The 24,862-nt window shown below is 39.4% G+C and overlaps 1 protein-coding gene across 10 annotated transcripts in view; it reads left to right on the forward strand.

The window, feature by feature from the left end:
• Window positions 1–24,862, forward strand: part of IQSEC1 (IQ motif and Sec7 domain ArfGEF 1) — a 337,609-nt gene that overhangs the window by 312,219 nt on the left and 528 nt on the right. For 7 of the 10 annotated variants that reach the window (XM_057404183.1, XM_057404185.1, XM_057404186.1 and 4 more), the window contains 10 exons: window positions 594–716; window positions 1,472–1,638; window positions 4,199–4,338; window positions 5,941–5,970; window positions 8,834–8,959; window positions 10,626–10,725; window positions 13,802–13,963; window positions 14,598–14,774; window positions 21,641–21,690; window positions 23,028–23,789. In XM_057404183.1, the coding sequence (XP_057260166.1) occupies window positions 594–716; window positions 1,472–1,638; window positions 4,199–4,338; window positions 5,941–5,970; window positions 8,834–8,959; window positions 10,626–10,725; window positions 13,802–13,963; window positions 14,598–14,774; window positions 21,641–21,690; window positions 23,028–23,624 (1,672 nt within the window). In that variant the 3' untranslated portion in view covers window positions 23,625–23,789. Of the gene's footprint in view, window positions 1–593; window positions 717–1,471; window positions 1,639–4,198; window positions 4,339–5,940; window positions 5,971–8,833; window positions 8,960–10,625; window positions 10,726–13,801; window positions 13,964–14,597; window positions 14,775–21,640; window positions 21,691–23,027; window positions 23,790–24,862 lie in introns of those variants that run through there. The other 3 variants (XM_057404192.1, XM_057404184.1, XM_057404194.1) reach the window with 3 other exon arrangements.

The following is a 24,862-nucleotide window of genomic DNA, read 5'->3' on the forward strand; positions in this document are numbered from 1 at the left end:
TGGTTCCTATTTTATTTGTTGTTAGCACTATATTTTCAGAGCAAGAAGCAATTACTTAGAATGTTAACTGAAAGACACGGCAAGTGATGGGGAAATGAGACTTCCAGCAAGAGAGTATCCAAACAAGATGATTTTTTTTCTCTGTATGCAAGAACATTCCTAGACCCAGGAGCCATTTGGTACAAACAACTGTGTTTGCTGCAGGCTGCTTCAGATAGGATATTTTGAGCAGTGTAAACTATCTGTTATTATTATAGGCACTGTGATAATTGATTGGCCTGGAAGCACAAACCGAATAATTATTCTTGGCAATGGTGTATCACATTGGTCAGGCATTTGTCATTCCAGCAGCTCCTCTGCTACAAAAATAATAAGGGCCTGCTTACATATACACATTGATCCATTATTTGTACTCCTTCCTTCACAGCTTACCTGCAGTTATTGCAATTGGTCAGATTTTGAATTTTTCAAACAACTCCATGAATCTCTAAGAGAGATGAAAAATTGAAAGGGTTTTTTGGTCTCCAAATCTTACCTTCAGTACTGTGTTGTTAGAAATTAAAAGCCATAATGGCAATATGTTTCTCTCCTAGCTGTGTCGTGGATGAGATGGACTTCTCGACAATGGAACTGGATGAAGCACTCAGGAAATTTCAGGCTCATATCCGTGTTCAAGGAGAAGCCCAGAAAGTCGAAAGGCTCATTGAAGCTTTCAGGTATGATGCTGAAATAAATTACTCAGTCACCAGAAACCTGCTGATGTCAAACTGGGGAACTGGGAAAGTGAAGTAAATCTAAGTTATTTCCATGCTGATTTGCAGTGTTCTTGTAAGCTACATAGTTTCAAATCCAGCATGTGATTGTGGTGGTTTTGCCAAGTATGAAATGCGAAGTTTTATTTGCTGGTACCATGCAAGTCTGGCATTTGTAATAACATAGTGAGGTTTCTCAATTAAAAGTTCTTTCTGGCATCAGTTGAAAAGATATTCCAAGATCTTTGAATGTCTCTGACAATGTATTTGGATATAGTAGTTCATATGAGTGCAATACAACACCATTTACATTTTGGAGTATATATGCTCAGCCTTTCATTAAGCATTTCAACAACAGTGGAATAAAGAGCCTTAACTTATTAAAACTAACACAAGTGTACTTGATCAAGGGCAGGATGAGATGTAAATCAGCATCTGGCAGTAAGCTAAAATCAATGCTCTGTTCTTACCTGGTGTCAATGGGAATTACTGAAAAAATAAAAAGGAATACTGAAGTTATTGTAGCTCAGAATCTGTTCTATGTAAAGCTGCAGTGCCAGCAGAGAACAAAGCCTTCCACATTCTAGGAGTGGCTTATAAGCTAAACATATGTATGAAACACAAATAATAGCTTGCTCAGCTTCTGGGGTATGTTAGTTGGTTTATTTGGTGGAATCAGAACAGTAGCTCTGACAGCTTTCACTTCTGCTTTTTTACAGCCAGCGATACTGTATCTGCAATCCAGGTGTTGTGAGACAATTTAGAAACCCTGATACCATCTTCATTCTAGCCTTTGCCATCATACTGTTAAACACAGATATGTACAGCCCAAATGTGAAACCAGAACGCAAAATGAAGCTAGAAGATTTTGTCAAGAATCTAAGGGGTAAGTCAGCTCTACTGAGAAAGGTCATGAAAGCTTTTCCCTGTAACTGTCACTGGGAAGACACCATGTATTTTCTGGGATAAACAAAAACACAAGGCACTTGATGCTGATTTCACCTGACATAAAACTGCTGTCATTTTTACAGGCTCTAGCTGTTTCTGGAATAGTGAAAACAGAATTAAGCATATAGTCTTTTGTCATATCTATCTTGTCTTTCTGAGTGGATGCATAGTCAGGTCCTTTTATTCCCATATATATACATATATATTAAGGAACAGAAATCACTATGTCATGATGAGAACTTTTGGAAATAAACTAAAGATTTAAACTCTCACTGGGGGGGGGGGGAAATCCCAACTTCAAAACCTCCCTAAAAGGTTCACCATAAATAGCACATAAGGTTTCATTTTGATTTCTTCATTGGTATAACTTTTGATCAAGAAGCTACTTGCTACTCTATGGCACACCCAAACTGCAATTAGGTTGCCAAAAACCGTGGATATTTTTTCAAATCAGTGCATCAGATCTTTCTATCCTGGTTCTTTCTGGTGAAAAAGAACAGGTTTTATGAAGTATCAGCTCACCAGTGCTCAGCCATGTCTAACAGGAAGCAGTCCCTGTAGAGCTGAGCAGGAAGTTCATGCACGAGGAGCTGGTGCCTCCTTTTGTTCCTGGGCACTCAAGGAAGAATGGATCAGACAGCATTTACGTTTTATCATGGAAGAGCACGCAGATGCTAGAGAAATAAAGTGAGGCTGAAGTCACCATCCCCTTTTCTCTACAACAGTTTGTGCCTATAGGGAAAAAGCAGCTTTTACTGTAGTTCCATTACTGTGTGTTTGTGCAAAGGCCAGGAAAATTGCCTGCTCAGTCATTGCAGCCCTCTCCTCCTCCCCACCCCCTGCTTTTAAGCACAGAATAAGCACAATTTAGTGTAGTCCCCGTTCTTTTGTTGACCATGGCTGTAGCAGCATGGCAGCAGAACAGGCACCAACAAGCATTGATGTGTTGTGTAACAGCCATTCTCTCACTCACAGCTAAAAGTGGGCTGAATGGCAGAAACATGGAATCCAGCTGCTTAATATACATAAAGATCCTGGTGCATCTCAGAGGCATGGTAGTTTGTATTCCTGTGTGCATGTGGAACTTGCATTTTAGTCCTAGTAAAAACAAAATCCTTGTGGGGGTCTGGAATTTCAGACTGTGGAAGTCCTGGTTGGTGATTTTATTCCCTTAGATTTCTATAAGATAGTAGGTGGTTTAGCTCAGCAAAATATAAGTTAGTGTTGAGATTTTACTGTAAAGTCCTCAGAGATTCAAAAAGGCCTGATATTCATCTCTTAGCATAATACTACAGTTATATTTGTTGTACTGAATACAGCACATTCTCTGTGAGCCCTACCCCAAATGCCAGCAATTCCTTATGGTTGTAGGCATTTTTGTAACAGGCTGCCTTGCCTGTGACTGCAAATGACTGGATCACACAGGGTGGTCTGTGGAAGACTTGCTGATGTGGAACAGAAAAGAGGCAGTTTTGCTTGTCTCTAGTTGCAAAGAAACTGTACTTTATCATGGTGAGCAGTTGTTCCAGTGGACGACATGATATTCTATTTTGGCTTCTGAATGGGAGATAAGAGTTTATTGCTTTAAAGCCTGTATAAAAAATAGATATGCATCTCACTGTCCTCAGGAAATCCAGCTGTAAGTCACCTATTGAAACTGGACTCCTTCCACTGCTATTAAAAATACAGGATCAAGCATTCAAGCCATACCAGTGATCATCACAGAGTGCTAAACAATGACACTGTAACTAGGCTATTCTGATGATTTGTTTTCCAGAGTAAATGAATTGGTTTTGAAATCACACAGGAAATATCAGTTAAATTAATTTTACTGGGTGATGATAAGGTTCTTGTGTAGGAAATTATTCAATGAACAGTGTTGAGTAATATGACAGAGGCAAAACGGAATGGTTCTGCTTCCTCCCAGTGGGTTACTCCTAGAAGGAGGCTACATGGAGATTCGAGTGTCTAAAGGGTTATTTAACTTATTTGAGCTTAGATACCAAAGAGGAAACTTGAAAGAAAAAAAGAATAAAAACCCCAAAGCATAGGAAGTTAGCCTTTTTATGGCTTAGTTTTAGATCAGAGTTGTGAAACAAAAACTCAAACCTGTGTAATTTCCATCAGTGTCTTGGCATATTGGAGGCAACAAGCTTTTGGGCAAAAATGAATGCTTCGGTGATGAGTAACATAACTTCCACAAGGACTGCATAGGAGATGTGAGCTGACAAAAGTCTTGGAGGCTCTAGAACAAGCCAGCAGGAAAAAGCACAGCACCAGTCTTGGGCAGCATGGGCATTAGTGTTAGCAGAGGAAACAGATTGCTTGTGGTTTTACCCTCTCCTTGCCAAGAAGCCTACATTGCTGAGCAGTACCAGTGTGTCTTCGAGCACTCAGAGCCAGGCTGATAACAGAAAGTGTTGGCTTCCCATGGCAGGGCATTGGAACTGGATGATCTTAAGGTCCTTTCCAACGCAAACCATTGTGTGATTCTGCAGGTGTGGATGATGGTGAGGATATCCCCCGAGAAATGCTGATCGGGATTTATGAGCGAATCCGCAAACGGGAACTGAAGACAAACGAGGATCACGTATCCCAAGTGCAGAAGGTTGAAAAACTCATAGTGGGAAAGAAGCCGGTAAGTTCACTTGGCACTGCCTGTCAGTTCCTAAGGAGATGTAGGGCAATGGACAGTATAGACAATACAGAATTATTAGAAGTTGCTTAGAAGTATAAATTGTTTAGAAACATAAATTAGCTGATAAGTGGCAAAAGGCAGAAACTATCAAAATAATTATTTGCTATAAGGTAGGGTTTGATTTTGGACTACTCCCAGTGCAGATGGATTTTGCTGTTGCAATCTGGTATTCATGAGTGATGAGGTCTTAAACTCTTTATGGGAAGCTTTACAATTCTGGAATTACACTGAAATATCTGCCTTTTAGGCAGCCCTCATGTTTCTTTCAAGAGAATTGTTTTGTTAAAGTGATGTTGTAGTGACTCCTATTTCAACTTTTGTGCTATCAGTTGTGGCTCCGTAAGTTACAAGGGTAATGGAGAACTCCTGTTCACTTCAGCATCTTTCTCAGCATAGCAGCTAGCTCTGTGAACTGGGGCTTGTAAGGCAAGATTGTGTCCTTTTGTCTTGGAACTTTCCCTGGAAATCAAATCCCAGGATTCTAATGCTGGGTTTGAACATCTAAAGACACTTCTTGGTTTGTTGTGGGGAAAATCCTGAAATACTTTGCTAAATCAATGAATCTTCAAAGGATCTTCTGGAAAAGGAGGAGAAATGGAAGGCCACAACATTTTCCCTTTTGTTTTAGGAGTTGAGTGGACACAGAGCTATCAAGACCAATATTTTACATTCTAACAGTGGTATCTAATGTGGCAAGGGACAGTGGATACTCAGCCTTCCTGAATTCTAGTCCTAGAGAGTCATCTTCTTACAGTGTTCACGTTAGTAGCCCGAAAGGCAGCCCAGAATAAAGCCAGAAACATACTGGACTTGCATGGGTTTGAAGTCCTACATCAGGTTTTTAATCAGCTCTGGGAGCTTTATTGCAGCAGAGACTGATGGCTTGAGGGATTTTTATTAAGACAAAGAGCACGGATCTCAAGGTTTGTAATATCCTCTCTGACAAGCCTGAACGTGGGGAGGGAATGAGGGACCGCCAACAAAAATTAAACATGTCATTTACTTCTGTTTCCCAGTAAGGAAATATTGTGGAGAACTCTTAGAAGAGGCAGAGGAGAAAGAAAGCAAAATTCCCTTAATAAAAGCTTTTATATATAATTTTGAGGAGAAGGGAAATAAATATTCTAAAGTCAGTATTTGACAGTCACCTGTGCTTTCATATGAGACTGATTTTCCAGAATTGTTGGGGGATTTAGGTTTATATATAGGCTTCTGTGGGAGCTGGGGTTGTTCCTTCATGGTTCTTTTCTTGTTCAGGCATGTGGCAATTCAAATCCTAAAACTATTCTCAACCTTGTAAATTAAATGGGATTAAGAAAACAATGGCTCTGTGGAGTTCTAGGTTCAAGGATTCTTCTGTTGAGAGACTTTTAACTGTGTGAAAGAAACTTTAGGAAGCAGACAACAGCCTTTATTGATAGAAATATTTGTTTTTACTTTATAGGCATTTAGTCATAGTCAGACCGTGACTGTTTACTTGCTATGATACAGTACTGTGTTTCTCTGAAGTTTAACGAACTTGTATATGTCTTTCTACTGTAGATTGGATCTCTGCATCATGGACTTGGCTGTGTAGGTATTTCTCTCATACTCCTTCCAAATTTATACTAACTTTAACTGGCAGCATTTTCTTAAACTTGCAATAATGCATTCTGTTACATATTAACTTCTAAAAAATGGGGCTTCTTTCACAAAATATTCTCCTATTGCTGTAGTGATAACACTCCGAAATATAAACACTTCCTTAAAAATCTGTTTCCCAGAGGCTGATGGTTGTATTGCCAAGGGTTTTCCAGACCTTTCCTTAGTACACTTTTTCTGCATTTCAAATGCCATTATCACTGTAGAAAGAAGACAGCCAGGAAGGAGTGAACAAATCAGTAAACCTGTAGTTGCACCTTCGCTTTCCACCTGGGCCCTGGTGTGTTAATTCTCTCTGGCCCGTTTCAGTATTGAATGATACTCTAGAAAGATATTGCCAGTTAGTTCAACAGTTCTCTTCTGAAAGGTCATGGACATGGAAAATATTGATTCCAGATTTAAACTGTAGGCATATTCAATAACAATCCTAAACCTGTTCTTCTATTGCAATGTTCCACTTGTACCATTTCATGGTAACATTACTGCAAGCACTTTTGAACAAACACAGAAACCAGCTCCTAGCAGAGGAGTGAAATGTAATTGCCTTATCCAGATTTGATCCTAATGATTTTATTGTTTAACTGCACTGTGCATTAGTATCTTCAAGTGGGACAATCCAGAGAATCATAGCATCAGCCAGGTTGGAAAAGATCATCAGGTCTCACCATTTCCCCAGCACTGCCAAGGCCACCACCAACCCATGTCACTGAGGGCCTTGTCTCCATGCTGTGTGAACACTTCCAGGGACAGTGACTCCAGCCCTGCCCTGGGCAGCCTGTTCCAATACCTGAGCACCCTTTGGGGAAGAAATTGTTCCTCATCTCCATCTCCATCCTTCCCTGGTGCAGCTTGAGGCCATTTCCTCTTGTCCCATCCCTTGTTCCTTGGGAGCAGAGACTATCCCCCTTCTGGCTCCATCCCCCTGTCAGGCTGTTGTAGGGAGTGGTATGGTCCCCCCGAGCCTTCTCTTCTCCAGACTGAGCCTCCCACCCCCCCAGGTCCCTTAGCCATTCCTCATCACACTTGTGCTCCAGGCCCTGCACCAGCTCCTCAATGTCTCTCTTGTAGTGGGGGGCCCAGAAGTGAACACTGTGAAGAAGGAACTTTAAACTTTCTTTTTTTTTTTTTCAGTCTTTTATTTCTTGCTTTTTCTGTGTCAACAATTAAAATCATACAAACCTAGCTTCACATTCCTCAGAGAACTGCCTGTCACTGTTCCATGGATGCATGTCTAGCAGTACCACTGGACTGTAAAAACAAACAGGAAGATGTGACCTTTATAAAATAGGCTGGAAGGGAATCTTACCAGCTCATCTATTGCTGTGAGTGAAAGCACTGGCTGCAGTTAAATTTCAATACCAGAGTTCACTGTAGTTGTCTGCAAGTTTATAGGCCCAGTGACTCTCCTTGGGGCTTTTTACCTTGCTGTAGGCAAATCTCCAGCTGCCGTGTGCTGTCTGGAGCTAAGCTGAGGTAGGAGAGAATGAGAACATGAGACATTCATTTCTGATGCTTTGCACTGAAGGTTCGGTTACCAGAATAACCTGAAAACAGAAACCATTGCTTTCTCCTGCTATAACCTGAAAACAGAAACCATTGCTTTCTCCTGCTATAACCTGAAAACAGAAACCATTGCTTCCTCCTGCTTTCTTCACCACATTGGCTCCTTTAGAACATGGCACATTTCTTTCTTAAATACCTTCTCCTTGCAAATCCAGGGAGGATTATTAAATTCATGCCATAGGTAAATGAAATGTAATTAGTATTTTATCTGTTATTAGCATGGTTATCATTGGATTTGGGGGAATAAATGAAGTCTCACCAAATGACTTGCTAACCAACCAGGAATGAGAACAGATAGTGAACCCTAAACTCTTCTAACAACTTCAGGTTTGGTTTGGGGTTTTTTGCTTCTCCCTGCTCATGTAGAGGAAGAAGCAGCATTAGCAGACTTTGACTCGTTTCCTTGACCTAGTACATCTTGTAATTCCCATGCAGAATGCGGACTTACAAAGAAACATAATGCATAATGTATAAATGAAATCTATGTCTAGTTACCAAAGAGTATTCTCTACTTCAAATTTTTATAAAGTTAAAAGGATTTCTTTTAATATTGTTAACAAGATATCAGCATTTGCATTTGGAAGAAATGCATTCTGTTGAGGAGGAAAACAGTATCTCTGGAGACAGCTTCAGCAGATAGTTCAAATCAGAAAATAGAAAATTATTCTTGGTTTTCTTGCCAGCCTGAGCAAATAAGCCAGACTGAAAGTGCATTTACTTCTTCCTGGTGTCACCATGTCCTTGGTATTGGGGAATGAACAAACTGGCTTAATTCAGTGACTGACAAAAAGTAACATACAACATCAGTGTATTCATCTCACAAAAGCTAAAGTTGCTTTGCAACTTTTCTCCTAATAAAGATACGATAAAATGCTCAGGAAAGCAACATCCTTTGTTTTTAGCTTCCACTTTCTTAACCCTACGGTCTTTCAGGGCTTTATCATTCCACAAAGTGAGACTCTATCCCCAGTAAAACTTTCTCTGGCATCCATATACAAGAATGTGAGCTGTTAGAGAATGTTTTATACAAGAACTTTGAGGAAGCTGAAGTATCATGCAACTTCGTGGCATATAAATCTTTATTTCTCTGTTGTTGGTATATTGATGAAAAAGTCTTATGGCCTTAGAGGTAGAAATATTTGAGGTATTCAGAAGAAGGCTGTGGGTATGAAAGATGCTCCTTCTTGGCTACCCCTTGCTCTGTTAACCATGACTATTTATATTATCACAGGTCCTCTCGCTACCCCACCGGAGGCTGGTTTGCTACTGTAGGCTGTTTGAAGTTCCAGACCCAAATAAACCTCAGAAGCTTGGACTGCACCAGCGAGAAATATTTTTATTTAATGACCTTCTTGTGGTATGTATCTTGGGGTGGACAGGCTGCTAGTGAGGTGTTCAGAATGCCTGGCTCCAGGGAACCAGCAGTGATTCAGGGCATGAGCGTGCCTAAAGAGAAATATCTATTACCTGTTACTCTGTACTCCAGAAGGCTTGGTATGATTGAGGTTTAAATCTTCCTCATTATACAGAATTTGCTCTTAAACTGAAGCCGTTTATTGATTACTACACTCTATTGTAAGAAAGTACTTCGAAGCAATAGCTTTTACCATAAAGAAAAAATGACATCCAGGTTACCCATTTCCTTACTGGGTAAACAGAGACATTCTTTTCCCCGGGAATAATGAATTCAAGTTACTTGTGGAAAAACAAAATTACATACTACTTCATATTCACAGATGTTCTATGAACCAGACGTGTTTCTTCTTTGAAATGGAAACAGGAGATGTTGAAATAGGTTTTATAGTTGACTTTACTTTTCAGTGTGTATTTAATTTGACGGGTCTTTTGCAAAACAGACATACAAAACTGGTGACAGCTTGGAATTGTTTGGTTGGTTTACTCTTCAAAATAAGAAAATTTGTTGCACTGTATTTGGAATGTATTTGGCTGTTACCTGAGATCCTTAGAACTAAACTAAAAATGTGATGGTTTTTAATGAAAAAGGCATGGCTCAGATGCACAACATTATTGTGTGTAATTTTTACATCTCTTCAGACCTTAAAACCAGGAAGTAAACGACTGTAAAAAATATCCTTTCAATTGTGAGTGTAGCCTTCTAGTTGTAAATGTGCTTAGGTATAAAATGATGGAACATTGTTGTCTTCGGGTTACAAGTTTTCTGTCATTTTTTATTACTTTGATGTCAGTAGTTTTATCAAACTGTTTTGGGACTAATATTGAACAAAGCTGTCAGTTGACCAGGTGCCATCACCAGAAGTTAAAATTAGAAAGAACTAGTAAAAATAAACCTCTTGCGTTTAAAGAGAAAGAGTGATTGCATTCACACTTTAAGAGAACCCCAAAATTGATGGTAAGTCGTAGCATGTTACTTCTGTTGTAGCAAAAAGTGCATGCTGCCACAAACTCAGCTGTGATTGAGATAGGTGCTGTACAATCATCGGGAAAAGAGGGGTCATGGATGATGTAGTGTAAGAGAGTCTTTGGAGGGGCACAGAAGTGGAGCAAGTTTAGAAGGTCGCAGCACATGAAAATAATGACTAAGAATTAAACTTGTCTGAAGAGGTGTATAGGCATGTCCTGCCCAGAGTCAGACGAAGAAAAAAGCATGAGGAAAAGCAGCTGAGCTTTTAAAAGGATCATTTAAATACTCACGTTTCTGCTGGCATGTGCAGTGCACAGTATGGATGTGGGGTTTTTGTCAGGAATTTCAAGTAGAATTCTGGAGAATAGAGAACACAAAGGCTTTGTATCTGGATAAAATATTAAACCTTCTGGTGAAGAGATAGCAGTGCCTCAAAGCGAGCTTTGTTCCTTCAGAAGTCATGGACTAAATACATCAGACGCATTAAAAATGAGGGAAAAATGACAAGTTGCTATTTTCTGGCAGATTACAGCTTTCTGTGGTATAAAATTTTTCCTCGTATGCTAACTGTTAACAATCATTTTCCACAAACACGTATGGTCAAAGGGATATCTCACTTGGTTTATTTGATGACTTTCAGGTGACCAAGATTTTTCAGAAGAAGAAGAACTCTGTTACATACAGTTTTCGACAGTCATTTTCCCTCTATGGAATGCAAGTTCTTCTGTTTGAGAATCAGTGTAAGTCCTTCCTGTCTTTTTTAGATAACCATTTTATTCAGACAAAAATACAGAAGGCAATAAAGAAGTGTGTGAGTGAAAGGGATGGACAGGACTTGATTTTGAGTTTAGGAATAAAATTGCTCTCAATTTAACATAGCCCTAAAGTTTAAAACTTCAAAGTTTTTAGATGGTGTCAGCATAAGAAACAGCAAGACTGCTGTTAAGTCTTTGGGGTTGTAGTCAGAAGCCAAATCTTGCTAAATGTGTTGGTTGTGAATACTTGTAAAATGTTTGAAAAGAAACAAATCTATCTGCTGCTGAGTCAATGGTACAGTTAGCTGGAACTGAATCTATGATAACAAGTAATGGCTCTCATAATGATATGTGTAACTCAAAGCACTGTTTAATTTGTTTCCCTGATTTATGTCCCAACTTCGTGCCTAGGTAATGCATACTCCTTCAAATATAAATGCAAAACAGAGTCTGGATTAAAGTTTCCATTTTGCGATACCTCTTGTTTATGTCAGTTGTAATCTGCATCAATCAACTCTTCTTATCTTTAATGCTTGTCAAACATAGTCTTACCAGACAAAATCCTGACTAAAAGCAAATAGTGTGTTAATGCCCTGATTTTAAGCCCAGAGACAGCATCACAACTACACAGCAGAGCACAGTGGTCAGTGTGGCACACGGGGAGACGGTCTCCTTGACCTGACTTCATGGTTTGAAAACCAGGCCTTGACCTTCCCGATCAGCTGGATACAGTTCAGTATGACCTTCAGCAGTTTCTGTGATTTTCTGTTGTGGAAGGCTCTTAGTTTTCACTTGTCCTTGAGAATGTGCCCCGATGCTCATCTCTCTCAAAAGAAGTCACTGTTATTGAGTCAAAGCATCTGGGGATTTCAAAAGGGAAGATTTTGTAGAGCTTGCAGTAGTGATGTAGCTTGCAGGTTATTTATATGCAAACACATTCATTTTCTCTCTTGTGCACGCATTATATGATATAAAATTCATTTTCTGAGAGGAAGGCCAAATACTTCTATCCTGGATTTTGGTGATAATAGGAGAATATAGAATTCCTCTGATGTCAAGTTAAATAAATAGTTTAAAGTTATGAAATAAATAACTATTTCATAAGCATACCAAACAGAAACACTCCATTCAAGCAACTTAAAAATAGCTGTGGAGAAACTAGGAATAAAGGGTTGGCTTCCTCACAGTGAAGTGGAAGCATTGTCCCTGAGATACTTCAGTAGGAGTAGTTGGGCTTGTAAGGTGAATTCACTACAGTGAGTGACTGAGCTGATTACATTTCCAATATCAGTGGAATGAAGTATTTTCCAGTTGGGAAAGAGAATTATTCTCCTCTTTTGGTTTATAAAATTCATATGCTTGGTTTCCCCTGTCCCCAGCAAGCTCTGGGGTATTTTGGACAGAGCCATCACACTATTCAGTCGATCTGTGTGTAGCAGCTGTCAGAAATGCCTGGTTTCCAGTGGATAAAATTTCCTGTCACTAAAGCAGAAGCAACAAAAATACTGGTTTGGCTACCGATGTGGTTGAGCAACATGATTGGTGTTGATGATAGAAGAGTTGACTTCTAATGATAGAAAATGTCACCCCACCCCTTAAGTGATGCACTGCTAACAACAGAAGCCAATTCCATTGGGTGGAAAAGCTGGGAAAGGAAGAATAAGGAGAATGGTGTCATAGATCTCTAGTAAACAAATAGGTCATAAGGGAAATACATTTTGCATTTGCAGTCAAAATCATTGACAAACTAGAAGGGGTGAGCAGCTAGATCACTGCAAAGAGAGTGTCTCTGAAGCCAATAAATCCATGTTTCCTGATGCTTAATCAATACAATGTGGAGAAGTACCTCTGGTAATCAAATATGTTTGTGTGTTTAGAATGTGGAAGTTTGTTCTTTGTGAAGGTGGCCCGTGTGACTGGGGTTACCAAGCTTTTTTGTTTAGTTTCAGAAGCTCTTTTGTTTCCCCTAACCCCACGTGGTGCACTTTCTGCCTCTCCAGTGTCAGTGCTCAACACCCTATGTGGTGGTTTTGGCTGTGTTCTGAATGACAGCAGCAGACACCTTGAGGTAGCTGTTCTATATGATTGAGGGTACGTGCGTCTGGTCAGGAGCAGCAGGTCAGCTGTATGTTACCTCTGTGCAAGACCGTGATATCAGACCTCAGCAGAAGCCCCAGATTCTTGCTTCCTCCTTCTCCTCTGTACCTTTGGGGCTTGTAGTAGTTGGGACCTTTTTTCACCTGAGAACGGACTTGCTTCACTTCTAGTTACAACAGATTTGGAAATTAAGATGTCCTTTTAATAAAGCATTGCATTTGCACTTGTTTCTCAGTATTTTAACTCTCTTTGACACCTGATGGCTTTGAGGGAAGAGACTGCCTTCCATCATCTGCTGGTTCTTAAGAGAATGAATTTCTAGTACATGGGAGCACTTGAACTTCAGGCTGAATACTTCAGTGGGTATTTGAGAGCTTTAGCAAACCAACGTCAGGCAGTGGAGGAAAAGAAAATGTTGTGAATTAGAATGTGCACTTTGAGACTTTCTGACATCCTATTTCCGCAGGTCTGTGCTTCAAGCAAAGGGTGATGCTGTTTTCGACAGCAGAAAATGTCTTCATTATAACCTATCCTTCTGTAAACAAACCTCTCTCAACCAGGAGATAGTTGCAACCAGCTGTTACAATTTGTATTCTCAGATGTGCAGCTAGAAAAGAGGCAAAGAGAGTTCACTGAAAAATCTCCCTTTTATTGTGGGGATGTCCATAATATACCCTAAATGGTGGGGTTTTTTCCCCACTTGGGATTTTCCTTTTATATCATACATTGTATCTGAGGGGTAACAGCTGCATAAAGACTATCTTTCAGTATTTATTCAGCATCTTGACAGTTAAGCAGTTCTGGTGTATCTTAGGGAATTTCATTCTAATTCTGTGCCTTTAGACTTTTCTTTCTCTGACTTTGTCCTCTGGATGTTAATATTAGTAGAAAGTTTTGGTGTGTTTTTTCTATTAAAAGTAATTGGAATAATAAGAGCTCAGGTTTTCCTGACTTTTTCTTCTAGATTATCCCAATGGTATTCGGCTCACATCAGCTGTTCCGGGAGCAGATATCAAAGTACTCATAAATTTCAATGCACCAAATCCTCAGGACAGGAAGAAGTTTACAGATGATTTGAGGGAGTCAATTGCAGAGGTTCAAGAGATGGAAAAGCACAGAATAGAGTGTAAGTACAAAGGTACATATGATAGAGCATTTTCGAGGTAGTTGAAATAAGAAAATCTTGAATACACAAATAACCCATGAGAACTCTTTAAAAGTTGAAAATAATGTGGGTTTTTTCCATGGCTTTGACTCTAGAAAGAGAGAAAACCCAATGATATCTGAAGCTGCAGCTGAGTTCTTGGACTACTATTTACTGCAATGTAGCTGCAGTGGAAATTCAGCCTGTACAAACTACAAACAGGAATGGCCAGAGGAGAGCTGGATTTGTAATTTGTAGGATCTATTACAGGAAGAATTCTAGGGATAATTTACATCACTGAAATGCTCAGTGATGGCCCTTCAAATAATTTTTTCTGAGTTTGTGACTAAACATGGAATTTTACCTTCTGTTTCTTCTCAAGAGGAATAGCCTTTCTTCTGTGTATTGTAACATAAAGCTGTTAGTACAGGGGTGAAGTTCCTCTCTGGCATCTAACAGTGCCAAAATGAACTCTTATCTATTATTCACGGTTGTACATGATCACATAGAACTATGTAATCGTGAGGGTTGGAAGGGACCTTAAAGATCATGATGTTACCATGTCCTTCATTATACTCAATAAAAATGAATTGCAAAATGATTCTCTTTGTTTCAGCTGAACTCGAAAAACAGAAGGGTGTGGTGCGACCAAGCATGTCTCAGTGCTCTAGCCTGAAAAAAGACTCTGGCAATGGGACACTGAACAGAGCTTGCCTGGATGACAGCTATGCCACTGGGGAGGGGCTGAAGAGGAGTGCACTCAGCAGCTCCCTGAGAGACTTGTCTGAAGCAGGTAAGCACTGCCTCCATCTCCCTGCTCCGGCTAGTGCATGCAAAGGTGCCTGAGGGATGCATAGAAAGCCCAGTGCACAGTGGGCTTCCAGAACTAGTCATACTGAAACTTCAAACGTTTTAAATAGCTCCTCTTTCACAGTTGGTGTTTAATATCTGTTTGTTTCTTTACCCTTGTTCTATTAAGCAACCACTATTTGAAAGCATTTAAACCGTTGTAGATTGCTATGTATACTTTTAAAGGAGAGTGAAGACAGAGGAAAAATTGTAAGTGTTTTATAAAAGTAGTGATTGACTTGTGCTAGGAGTAACCCACTTAGTTTTCCTTTCTTTTTTTCTTCCCCTTTGCTTCTCCCCCTTCATACAGTAGGCTTAGAAAGAAAATAAGAAACTGGTCTCTGTGTAATGACCGCTTTCTGTGTATTTTGTGCTCAAGTGTACCTGTGTTACCACCTTGATGAATGAAATTGAGTGAAGCCCTACTAAATTCTGTCTAGAGCTATGCAATTCAGGTACAGCATGTCCCTGATGCTCTTTTATTGTTTGTAACTCAAGATGCAGTTCCTAATTCTTGCAAAGAGGTTGTTGTGAAATACTATTGCCAGTACAATAAAAGAAGCCCTAGTGGCCAAGAATACTGACAGCCCATGAAACCACTGATGTGTGTTGAGATGAATTAACTGGTAATGCAGCTAATGACTGGAAAGCAGTGGTGGTGTGATTTTTTAGCCAAAGGAAAGCCAGGGGAAGCTTGGTATGCTTTGCTTTTATGGTCTGCCTTGGTAACACACAACTGGCATACCCATGTAATACAGGCTACCATGGGCAGTAACCTTGTCTGTCACTATTAAATGTGACTCCTGTCATTTACAGGAAGCCATATCTGAACACTGTGCCCATTATTCAGAAAGTACCTCTGGGGATAGTAGCAACTATATAAATTTTGATAGTTCATAGTCGGTGTTATACAATCTGATTAGTTCTTTTAATTGCAGTGATGATTTACAGTATGGTCATAATTTCAATACAGTGTATATCTTTGGTAGTAGACACTACTTACTCATTTTCTTAACTAAAGAAGAGATTTTAGCTATGCTGCAATAAATAAAGTTGTTGTAAACTGAACTTACAGCCTGTGTTCTGTGGGTATACGTATGTGCACACAGATATGTAGAGAGTGAGCTCTTTCAATTATTTTATTCTCTGTTTAGGCTTTCATACTCATATGTCCATTTGCTTCATTAAAAAGACCTAGGACTTGATCCAGAATCAGGCTGAAGTTGAATATTGGTGCTTGATTGGCTTCAGTGGATTTTAGATCAAGCCACTAGTCTTCCACCATTGTTACATCTCTTGAGGACACTTAATCACCCTTTTGTGTTGTTTTAATTTCATTAGGAGAACTACCATATTGTTGGATATGTGAGTTCAGTGGGTGTCTGTACCCACAAATGTGATTTCTGATTAATTTTATTCATCCCATAGGAATTTCTCAACCCTGTCTTTCAAACATTGCCATGTGTTTAAATTCATGTTTTGGGTTTTATGCAATAAACAAGTATTTGTAATCATGAAAGCATTTCACTTTTCAACAGGGCATGCTTACAATTGCCATGCTTATTACTGAAAATAATTTTTTCCATACTAAAAAGTAGAAATCACAGACTAGAGGGTTTATCAAAGAGTTTGTTAAACCCAACTAAACTTAATTTTAACTTTAAAAGTTGAGAATTATGGAGAGTTTCTGTTTGGTCTTGTGCAGTGCAACTGACTTGAGAAATTACATACCTGTTATGTGCTTTGTTATTTGGTGTAGTAACTGTCATGAGATTACACATGCTTTTCCTGCCTTTTCTCAGTGAGCAGCTTGCATGTGAGGCTCATTATTGGTTTATTTTTAATAAGGGACAGATGATCCACAGAAAAACAAAGACATCCCTTCAGTTAGCAAGATACTGCAGCCCAGTCATTATACCATATTAAACTGCTACTGCAAAAGACTATTGAGTTAAGTTGCCCGAATTCCTCTTTTGTGGATGAAACACAAGGTCAGCAAGGAGGAATAGGAGTAGTGGAAGTAGAGGAACAAGAGTGTGTGGACGTGTGTCTTTCTGTAGGAAAAGCATTGAAGAAAGTGCATTTGTAAAGCGTTCCTTTCTACATTAAAGCAGAAATAAATCATCAACATGAGCAGATTGCCTGGTTGCATGTTTGTGCAGAAAGGCGGAGAATTGTCCAGTGAACATTGCAGAAACTAACTGAACACTTTTAAACCTTTATCCAAGGAAGGGGAAATCTGATGGGGCAGCATTTTGCTTGCACGGCTATATGACAAAACTCTGTAGCAAAACAGTTCATTACTCTCTACCAGATATCACAGCAGTAAATGCTGGCTGTGGAAAGCCACTTTATATTTGGCTCTTGGAAAAGAGTGATGATTCATAAGCTTCTTAGACCTAATGGATGTTGATAGCTGGAATTATTCCGACTCCTAAACTGTAAGCTGTATGGAAAGGCAAGGCTTCTGTCACGTAACAATGTCAGGAATCACGTTCTGATGGTTGTTCCTTCACACATTTGCCATGATAGCTTAAATCATAATTGCAAAAAAGGACATGCATGAAGGTCTCTGGATTTAGAAGATACTGTTGTTCATTGTGGATTAACAGTTCTTTCCATGGAATAAAAAGAGAATGTGGCAACCAACTATAGAATCAGCTAGGCTGGAAAAGACCTTTAAGATCAGTAAGTCCAAGATGTGACTGTGTCAAAAGTATTTACTGTTCTATTTTTCTCAAAAGCAGAATATATCATTTTTATTACCTGTGCTTGAGCCTCAGTCAAGCAAGAGCTGAATTTATTTGTCCCAAACTTCTCAATTCTTAATTTACATTAAAATACTAGAAGACAGACAAATTTTAATGTGGTTAAAGCTGAGTTTTAGAGATTCCAATCCAGTTCTGGACATTTCACCACTCCATATACAATCGCATAATAAGTAGGTTTACAGAAAGATGGGAAAGGTATGAAGACTCAGCATGTCTATTAGCACATGGGAAGAATTATTTGGTCACTTAAGCAGAGCATGGAGGATTATGTGGGTTGAGCTTCTCACAGGTTTCTTGACTAGTCAGTCTGAACTCCAGTGACTCTGGGTTGCCGGAGGACTCCCTGCTTTCACACTGAGTGGGCAGTGGTGAGCACCTATGGAAATCAAGCTTTATACTCCCCATCCCTAACCTGTGAGGTGGAAATAATACTTACACACTGCACTGGTTTAAAAATTGTCTATTTATGGTTTGCCTCAGTAATACAAAACTGGCATGCCCATGTGACACTGGAATCTGCACAGTAGTCACTGGTCACTTTTAATGTAAGTAATGCTTGTCTCGTAATCCCCTGAGCTATCTCAAAACAATCACAGACACTGGTGACTGGTGACTGCTTTAAAAACAATTCTATCATGTATTCTATAAAATTTCCTATATCACAAAATGTAATGGAAAATAGTGTGGAATAGCATTGTAATCCCCTTATAGACTCTGGCTTCATGCAATTACAGAATCCCTTCTTAATCTGCTAAATGGGTGGTATGGGACAGTCCCTCATCAGATGCAGGCAGGGTTATCGGGTTATTTTCTCCTTCCTCTCCCCTGGATTTTGTTGCGCTACATTGGATGAAGGGTACCAGCAGTCTTTTTTTCCCTTATTAGAAGAACTTTCCAAGTAGGGAGGGATTCTTCCCATCTCTTCCCTTGTCCCTGTTGTAGTTCCTATTCTTCAATGGAATAGCAACAGTAGTGGGCATGCTAGAATTTACTGGGGTTTTAAAACAAAAGGGATTTGTATGAATCAAGTCTTCTGTGGTCTCCAATGTGATATCTTTTGTGATATCCAATTCTGTGAAATCGTTTTACAAGGCTAGATGCCCCCCTCTGGTTATGAACACCTTTATATCAGCTACTTTTCTGTCTGAGGGATGAGACAAAGTTTGATTTTGCAGTGAAGGAGTTCAGCAAGGCAAGGTGTGGTTATGCTGTTTTCTCATCTCCTGAGGCTTAATCAGTATTTTGAGAATAATCTCTTTGAAGATGCTAAGAAACTGTTTTCATCATCAGTGTGTCATCTTAAGAATATACCTATTTCTCCCAGAAATCAAGGTGAAAATGTGAAGGTTACAAAGAGTCTTTTCACCCTGTAAGTAGTCTCTCTAGTGATCAGAGCCTGTTTTGTAGGTAATTTTAATCAGGTCATCTTGGCTAGTACCCATCAGCTGATGGGTAGTTAGACGGTTACAGATTCTGCTACTGCTGAGAAAATCATTTTCACAGCCTTTGGAGGCTACTGTAACAACCCACTGTTGTAGAAGAGCTGCTATGTTAGTTTGCTTCACCAAAACCTTCATTTAGAACTTTTTTCCAACCTTTTTTTTCCAAGATACACATGGCCAGATGACCATACATTGTTTAGACATCAGTGTATCTCACTGGCAATGAACAGTTTGAAGAAATACAGGGTAGCACTGAGAAATACTGACATTTACTGTAATGACCTGCACATCTGTGAGATCAGTTTGTGCAAGGTAGAATGGATTTTTATTCATGAAACTGATTTTTCTTTTGTCATGTTTCAGTTCGTAAAAATATTTTAATCACTTCATATTTCTACTTTAAATTTGAAATATTCTTAGTCCCATGCAGTGCATGTTCATATGTAGAATCAGAGAATGATTGAGAATATGGGACATACTATACATATGTAAGTTAAAGGTATTTCTTACAGGAGTGTCCATATCTAACATCAATGATTTGTTGGAATGAATCAGAAAAGACTAAATTAACTGAAACTTAATTTTATAAAAATAAATTAAAAATTTCAAGTAGATAGTAGTATATTAAGCAAAACTGGTCTCTTGATAAATATCGCCTTGCTTTAGATCACAGCTGTTAGTTACTATGTGAGTACAGAGATATGCTTCCATCCAGTGCTATTGGAGTGACACTGTTTCCTTGACAGGCATTGGAAGGCTGCAGCTCTAGGGAAGCATTTCTGAGAGGGGATGCCACCTCAGACACCAGAGAAGAGTCTTGCATAAGCACACATTGGCAGGGGGAATGTTCTAGAGGATTTACTTAATAGCTTTCCTATCATGCTCCAGGTCAATACGGAATTGGGTTCAATTTAAGAACATAGCCAAAGTGCTCTGAGTAGAGATAGTGCCTATCTGAAGGAAATTACAGGCATATTAAGTAGGATTTTTGTGTTCTAGGAAAGTTAGGTTTTTTAGTCTGTTTAGCAAAGTTAGCAAAGTAGTACTTTGCTAGTACTACTTTGCCCTGAAATTACTCTAAGCAAAAATCCATCTGTCTCTTTCTGTCCATATATACTGCATATATACTGTCATGGTTATTTTATTAGAGACTTCTCTCCTGCTTTATGCAAAAGGCTTTAGATTTTCCTAGTTTCCTTCATTTTTGGCCACATTTAACAATCTGTGGCAGCTGTCAGTCTTATTTGCAATATTGCCTGCTAAGTCAAGAGATGGCTATCTTTCCCAGTGTTTCTGTATCAGCAAACAGGAGGGATTTGAATACTAAGCAGTTTTAACCCCATCATTGGAGCAAAAAAAAAAATGTCATAGCCTGACTAGAAGTAAAAATAAGGGATTATCAAACCCAGCTTTTCTTGGGGAGTTCATAAAGTAGTACAGCTGTGGCTTTGATGAGGCTGAAACTGCAGGAAGAGATGAAGTGCTTTTGACCAAGAGCCTGTCTAGGGGAATTGTTCAAAATTCCAGCAAATCTAACAGGTCAACCGAAACAACTTGACCACGAACCTTCCTCTCAACTGAATGTCAGTGTAGAGAGGTTTGTACTGGGAGTAATGCTTGGGTTTAGTAAGAGAGGGGGAAATGTTACAGTAGCATAAAGAGAACTGTAGCTCCTAAGAGAAACTTGTGTTGTGGGGCAGCATCCCTGGACCAGCCAGGCCAAATCTGTGCTTATGGATCCCGAGGTGGCACTTTAGATCATATTGATCTTGTAAGACTTATGGGTAGTGTAAATGAGAGAGAACATCCAGGATCTTATGTCCTACGTGTAGCCTCTGAGGTATTCTGGCTCTTTAGGCAAACAGTGGTGTTTCAGCTGTAGTTTTAGGCAAATGTCTTGGGCAGTTTGGGAACGTGGGAGAACAAATCCATCAGACTTAAAGCTCAAGCACTGCACAGCTAAACAAACAAAATCTAGCCATAATGTCAAGACAGATTCCAGGCTGATCAAAAATTAAGTTTAGTTTTTTTAAGCCTCATGAAAGAAGATTATATGAAATCCACTGAGGTCCAGACCTGAAACTGGAATGATAAAACCAATGCCCCTCACCAGTGTCCCCTCCCCGAAGACCAGAATATGCCAATATTAGATTCTGTATTTAAATAATAGCCCCCCACCAGTATACATCAATGCTACCAGTCTTTAAAGAAAGAAACTCCATAGACAACTAGATTCCAGGAAATCAAACCATTAGAGTCGTTGTTGGCCAACATCATAACCATACTACTAAATATAGATGCTCTAAACCACATCTATTGGAAGAGTTGTACAGCTACTTAAAAAATCACACCCCGCTAACGGTAGTCGATTCACAACAACAATGCCTCTGAAAAACCAGCCAGGTACAGAAACTTAATGTAACTAATGGCCTTAAAACGGCAGTTTCTGCCTCTGTAGCTGCTGTACCAGTCCAGTGCCATGTTAACCCCGCAGCCCCTAGTTGCACTTAGACTGCTGTAGCAATGCAGGGCAAGCAGCTGTTTTTCACCCGGGTCTTGTCTCATCTCTAATCTCTGGTGTTGCATGTCCTGGGCAGGCAAGCGTGGGAGACGCAGCAGTGCAGGATCGCTAGACAGCAATATGGAAGTAAGTAGGAAGTTCCTGATGTCTAGCTGGATGTGATGATGTGCATTTCAAACCTTTCTTTTATATACATATTTTTTTGCTCTTTTTCTTCTAACATATAACCTGCCTGCCACAAATAAAATGCATGCCTAGGCTACTCACTCCGTATTCTTCCAGCTTAAAAAGCACTGACAGCTTGTTTTAGACCAATGCCATTTTTGGTTTGAGCTAACCTTGTTCCCTTTGTTCCTGCAAGCATGGTTAAATGAGTATGATGTGTCCTTTTGCCACCATTTCAGTCTGGTCCCAGCTTAAAAGCCCACTTGCTTTTTGTTACCAAGTACACTGTTCTTGCTGTTTGATATTTAGCTACAACTATCAATTTTCATGCTCAACCATTCCCATTGCTTATTTTCGAGTTAAATTGCTCAATGTATGCAGTCATGACACCATGGAATTGCACAGATAGGGCATGGGAGGAAAAAAACAATTAAGATAGGTGAATTCAATGTGGATTTCATGAGATTTCATTCATCTTCAAACCATTTATATATACTGTTCATGTCTCTGAATTCAGCTTGCAGATTTTTTCTTTAATTTTCTCCTTTTTTCTTTTGACTTTATTTTTTGTGTTTGCTTTAGGTAGATTGCAGTTTCAATCTAGCACACTTTGCCTAAGTACTGTTGTGTTCTATAGCTCTTTTTAAACAATACAAACCCAAAATGTCCAGCAACTAAATACACCATTCCAGACTAAATCATAGAGGACATAGGGTCAGAAGAACCCAGTCCCATAGAAACCTAAGTGGCAAAAATGATCTGATTCCATTTCACACATAACTCAGAGGTAGGCTTGAGAAGCAGCACTGTGGCATATAGTAGTGGAAAACTACTATAAAAACATAAAGTTAAAAATAGTGTTTTGAAATCAGAATTGTAACAGTAGTATTTGCTGCTCTGTGTTTTAGCTATTTAGGTTGAATTTCATGTAGCTTTATTTTTTGTTGTAAAAAGGCAAGTATGGTATTTTTTACAGTATTTTAAAATGCATTTTTCCTTTAAAAACACACTCCAAGGTCTTCTGTCATGTTACTCTTCCGTGACATTTTTCTTACTTAAAGTCATAGCTTTTGTTATTAAAGTACCGAGAGAAGAACATTTAATGCTTAAAATCCCCCAAGAAAGGCACGAGTGCCTCCTTGGCAACTCGGAGAAGGTGGAAATGACATTTTTCCTACAACCTTTAACATAGTCCACCCCTGCGAGCACTGAAGGAGGAGTTTGTGGGTCAGTGTGAACTTTTTCTTTTAAACATTTTAAGATTTTTTTAATTTTTATTTCTATTAATTTCTTTTTAGGGGTCCATCATTAGCAGTCCTCACATGCGCCGAAGAGCTACATCAACCCGAGAGTGTCCATCTCGCCCTCACCAGACTATGCCTAACTCCTCCTCACTCCTAGGTTCCTTATTTGGTAGTAAAAGGGGAAAGCCACCTTCCCAAGGCCATCCACCATCCGGCTCATCACAGCAACCTCCGCACCCTCCAGTAATCCCACATCAGCAACACTCACAGCATCCTTCTGCCATGCATCACGCAGGGCCAGGCGAGGGGCAGATGCAGGCCCAAGTGCACTCTCACCATTCGCAGTACTGCCACATGCAGCAGAACCCACCGCCCTACCACCACCACCACCACTACCACCCTCCCCAGCATCTCCAGCACCCACACCAGTACCACCAACATGTGCCCCACTCCCAACACGCGGCACACTCTCCACACACACCCTATATGCAGCACTCTCACTCTCAGCATTCCCACTCCCCTCACCCACCGCCGCACCCGGCACACTCTTCTCATCCCCAGCACCCTCAGCATCACCATGGGCCACCACCGCCCCCCTCTACTTCAGCCAGCACTAAGCCCAAACACAGTGGCATCAGCACAATAGTCTAGAACGTATTGACCCTCCTAATAACTGTAGTTTTAAACCGAGTTACAAAGGCACTTACAGGAAGCACCAAGTAATATTGTCAGTTTTTACCTAGGTGATTTAATTGAGTTGTGTGAGCTTACAGGCTTGCTGTTACTAAATAAAATAATTCAAGTTAGTGCAGTCAATACTGGTTTTACTTATCTACTCAATAGAACTTCACCATCTGGTTAGTTCTTACTTCCAAACTGCCTTGAAAACGTGCTGCTTGCTGCATATGAGTAAAACGACCTTTCCCACCAAATCCCTTGACAATTTTACATGCATAATAAAAACTTAGTCTATGGAAAAAGGGACAAAGTGATACAGAACCAAGTGTTGCATTCTTGCTCTTTTATTGTCAATGGGCAAAATAAATAAGTAGACCTGATATGGTTGATGAAAGTACGTAAGTAAACTTTATATAATATAAATATATACATATAAATATATATATATACTGTATAGTTAACATTTGTGCTTGGAAAGAATTTTTTTCAGTCCACAAAACTAGCAATATAGACCTTACAAGGAATTCCACTTACTTGATAGGACAGTATAATAGACGAATAGCATATGAAAGAGTAGACCAAAAACAGTAAACGTTACAAAGAAATTTCAGACACGTCAGTATTTTCACTCCAAGTCCTCAGGACTTGCTAAGGTTTCTAAGCAATCATTACTAAATGTGCCAAGTAACATAGCATTTAAATGTTGTAGTCCGATACTGCTTTGTATAAATCCTTATTTTATTAACATGATAATATCATACGTAATCAGTATTATAACTGCTCTGCTATTTCAGGTAAGCAAACTCGTTACGATGCAGTAATTCTACCGTAGCAATGTAGGGTGACCCTTGCCCAGTGGTCATCTTGAAGCATTGGTCACACAAGTTCTTAGACACTTTAAAGGCTGTGATAACTGTGAATTTACATGATCCACATTTCTTTTGTACACATATGATTTCAGGAACACACATGAAGAGTGACAACAGGTGCATGTACACACTGCAAAAACATTCATCTCAAACATGACAATGGCAAACTTCCATCTTCCTCAGCTACTTTGTTTCCTCTTCACCATAATTTCTCATTTTTACCCCCAAAGAAGCTGAATTCTAGTCCGAGCATTTCCAGGGGGAAGTGCTCTAAAACTTGAAGGTTTGTTTTAGAATTTAGTGTAGGGTTTTTATATATATATATATAAAAATATGTAATTC

The sequence above is a fragment of the Pezoporus wallicus genome, unplaced genomic scaffold, assembly GCF_028554395.1.
Source record: "Pezoporus wallicus isolate ANWC-B61680 ecotype Strahan unplaced genomic scaffold, APGP_CSIRO_Pwel_v1 contig_5935, whole genome shotgun sequence".
Lineage (NCBI taxonomy): Eukaryota > Metazoa > Chordata > Aves > Psittaciformes > Psittacidae > Pezoporus > Pezoporus wallicus.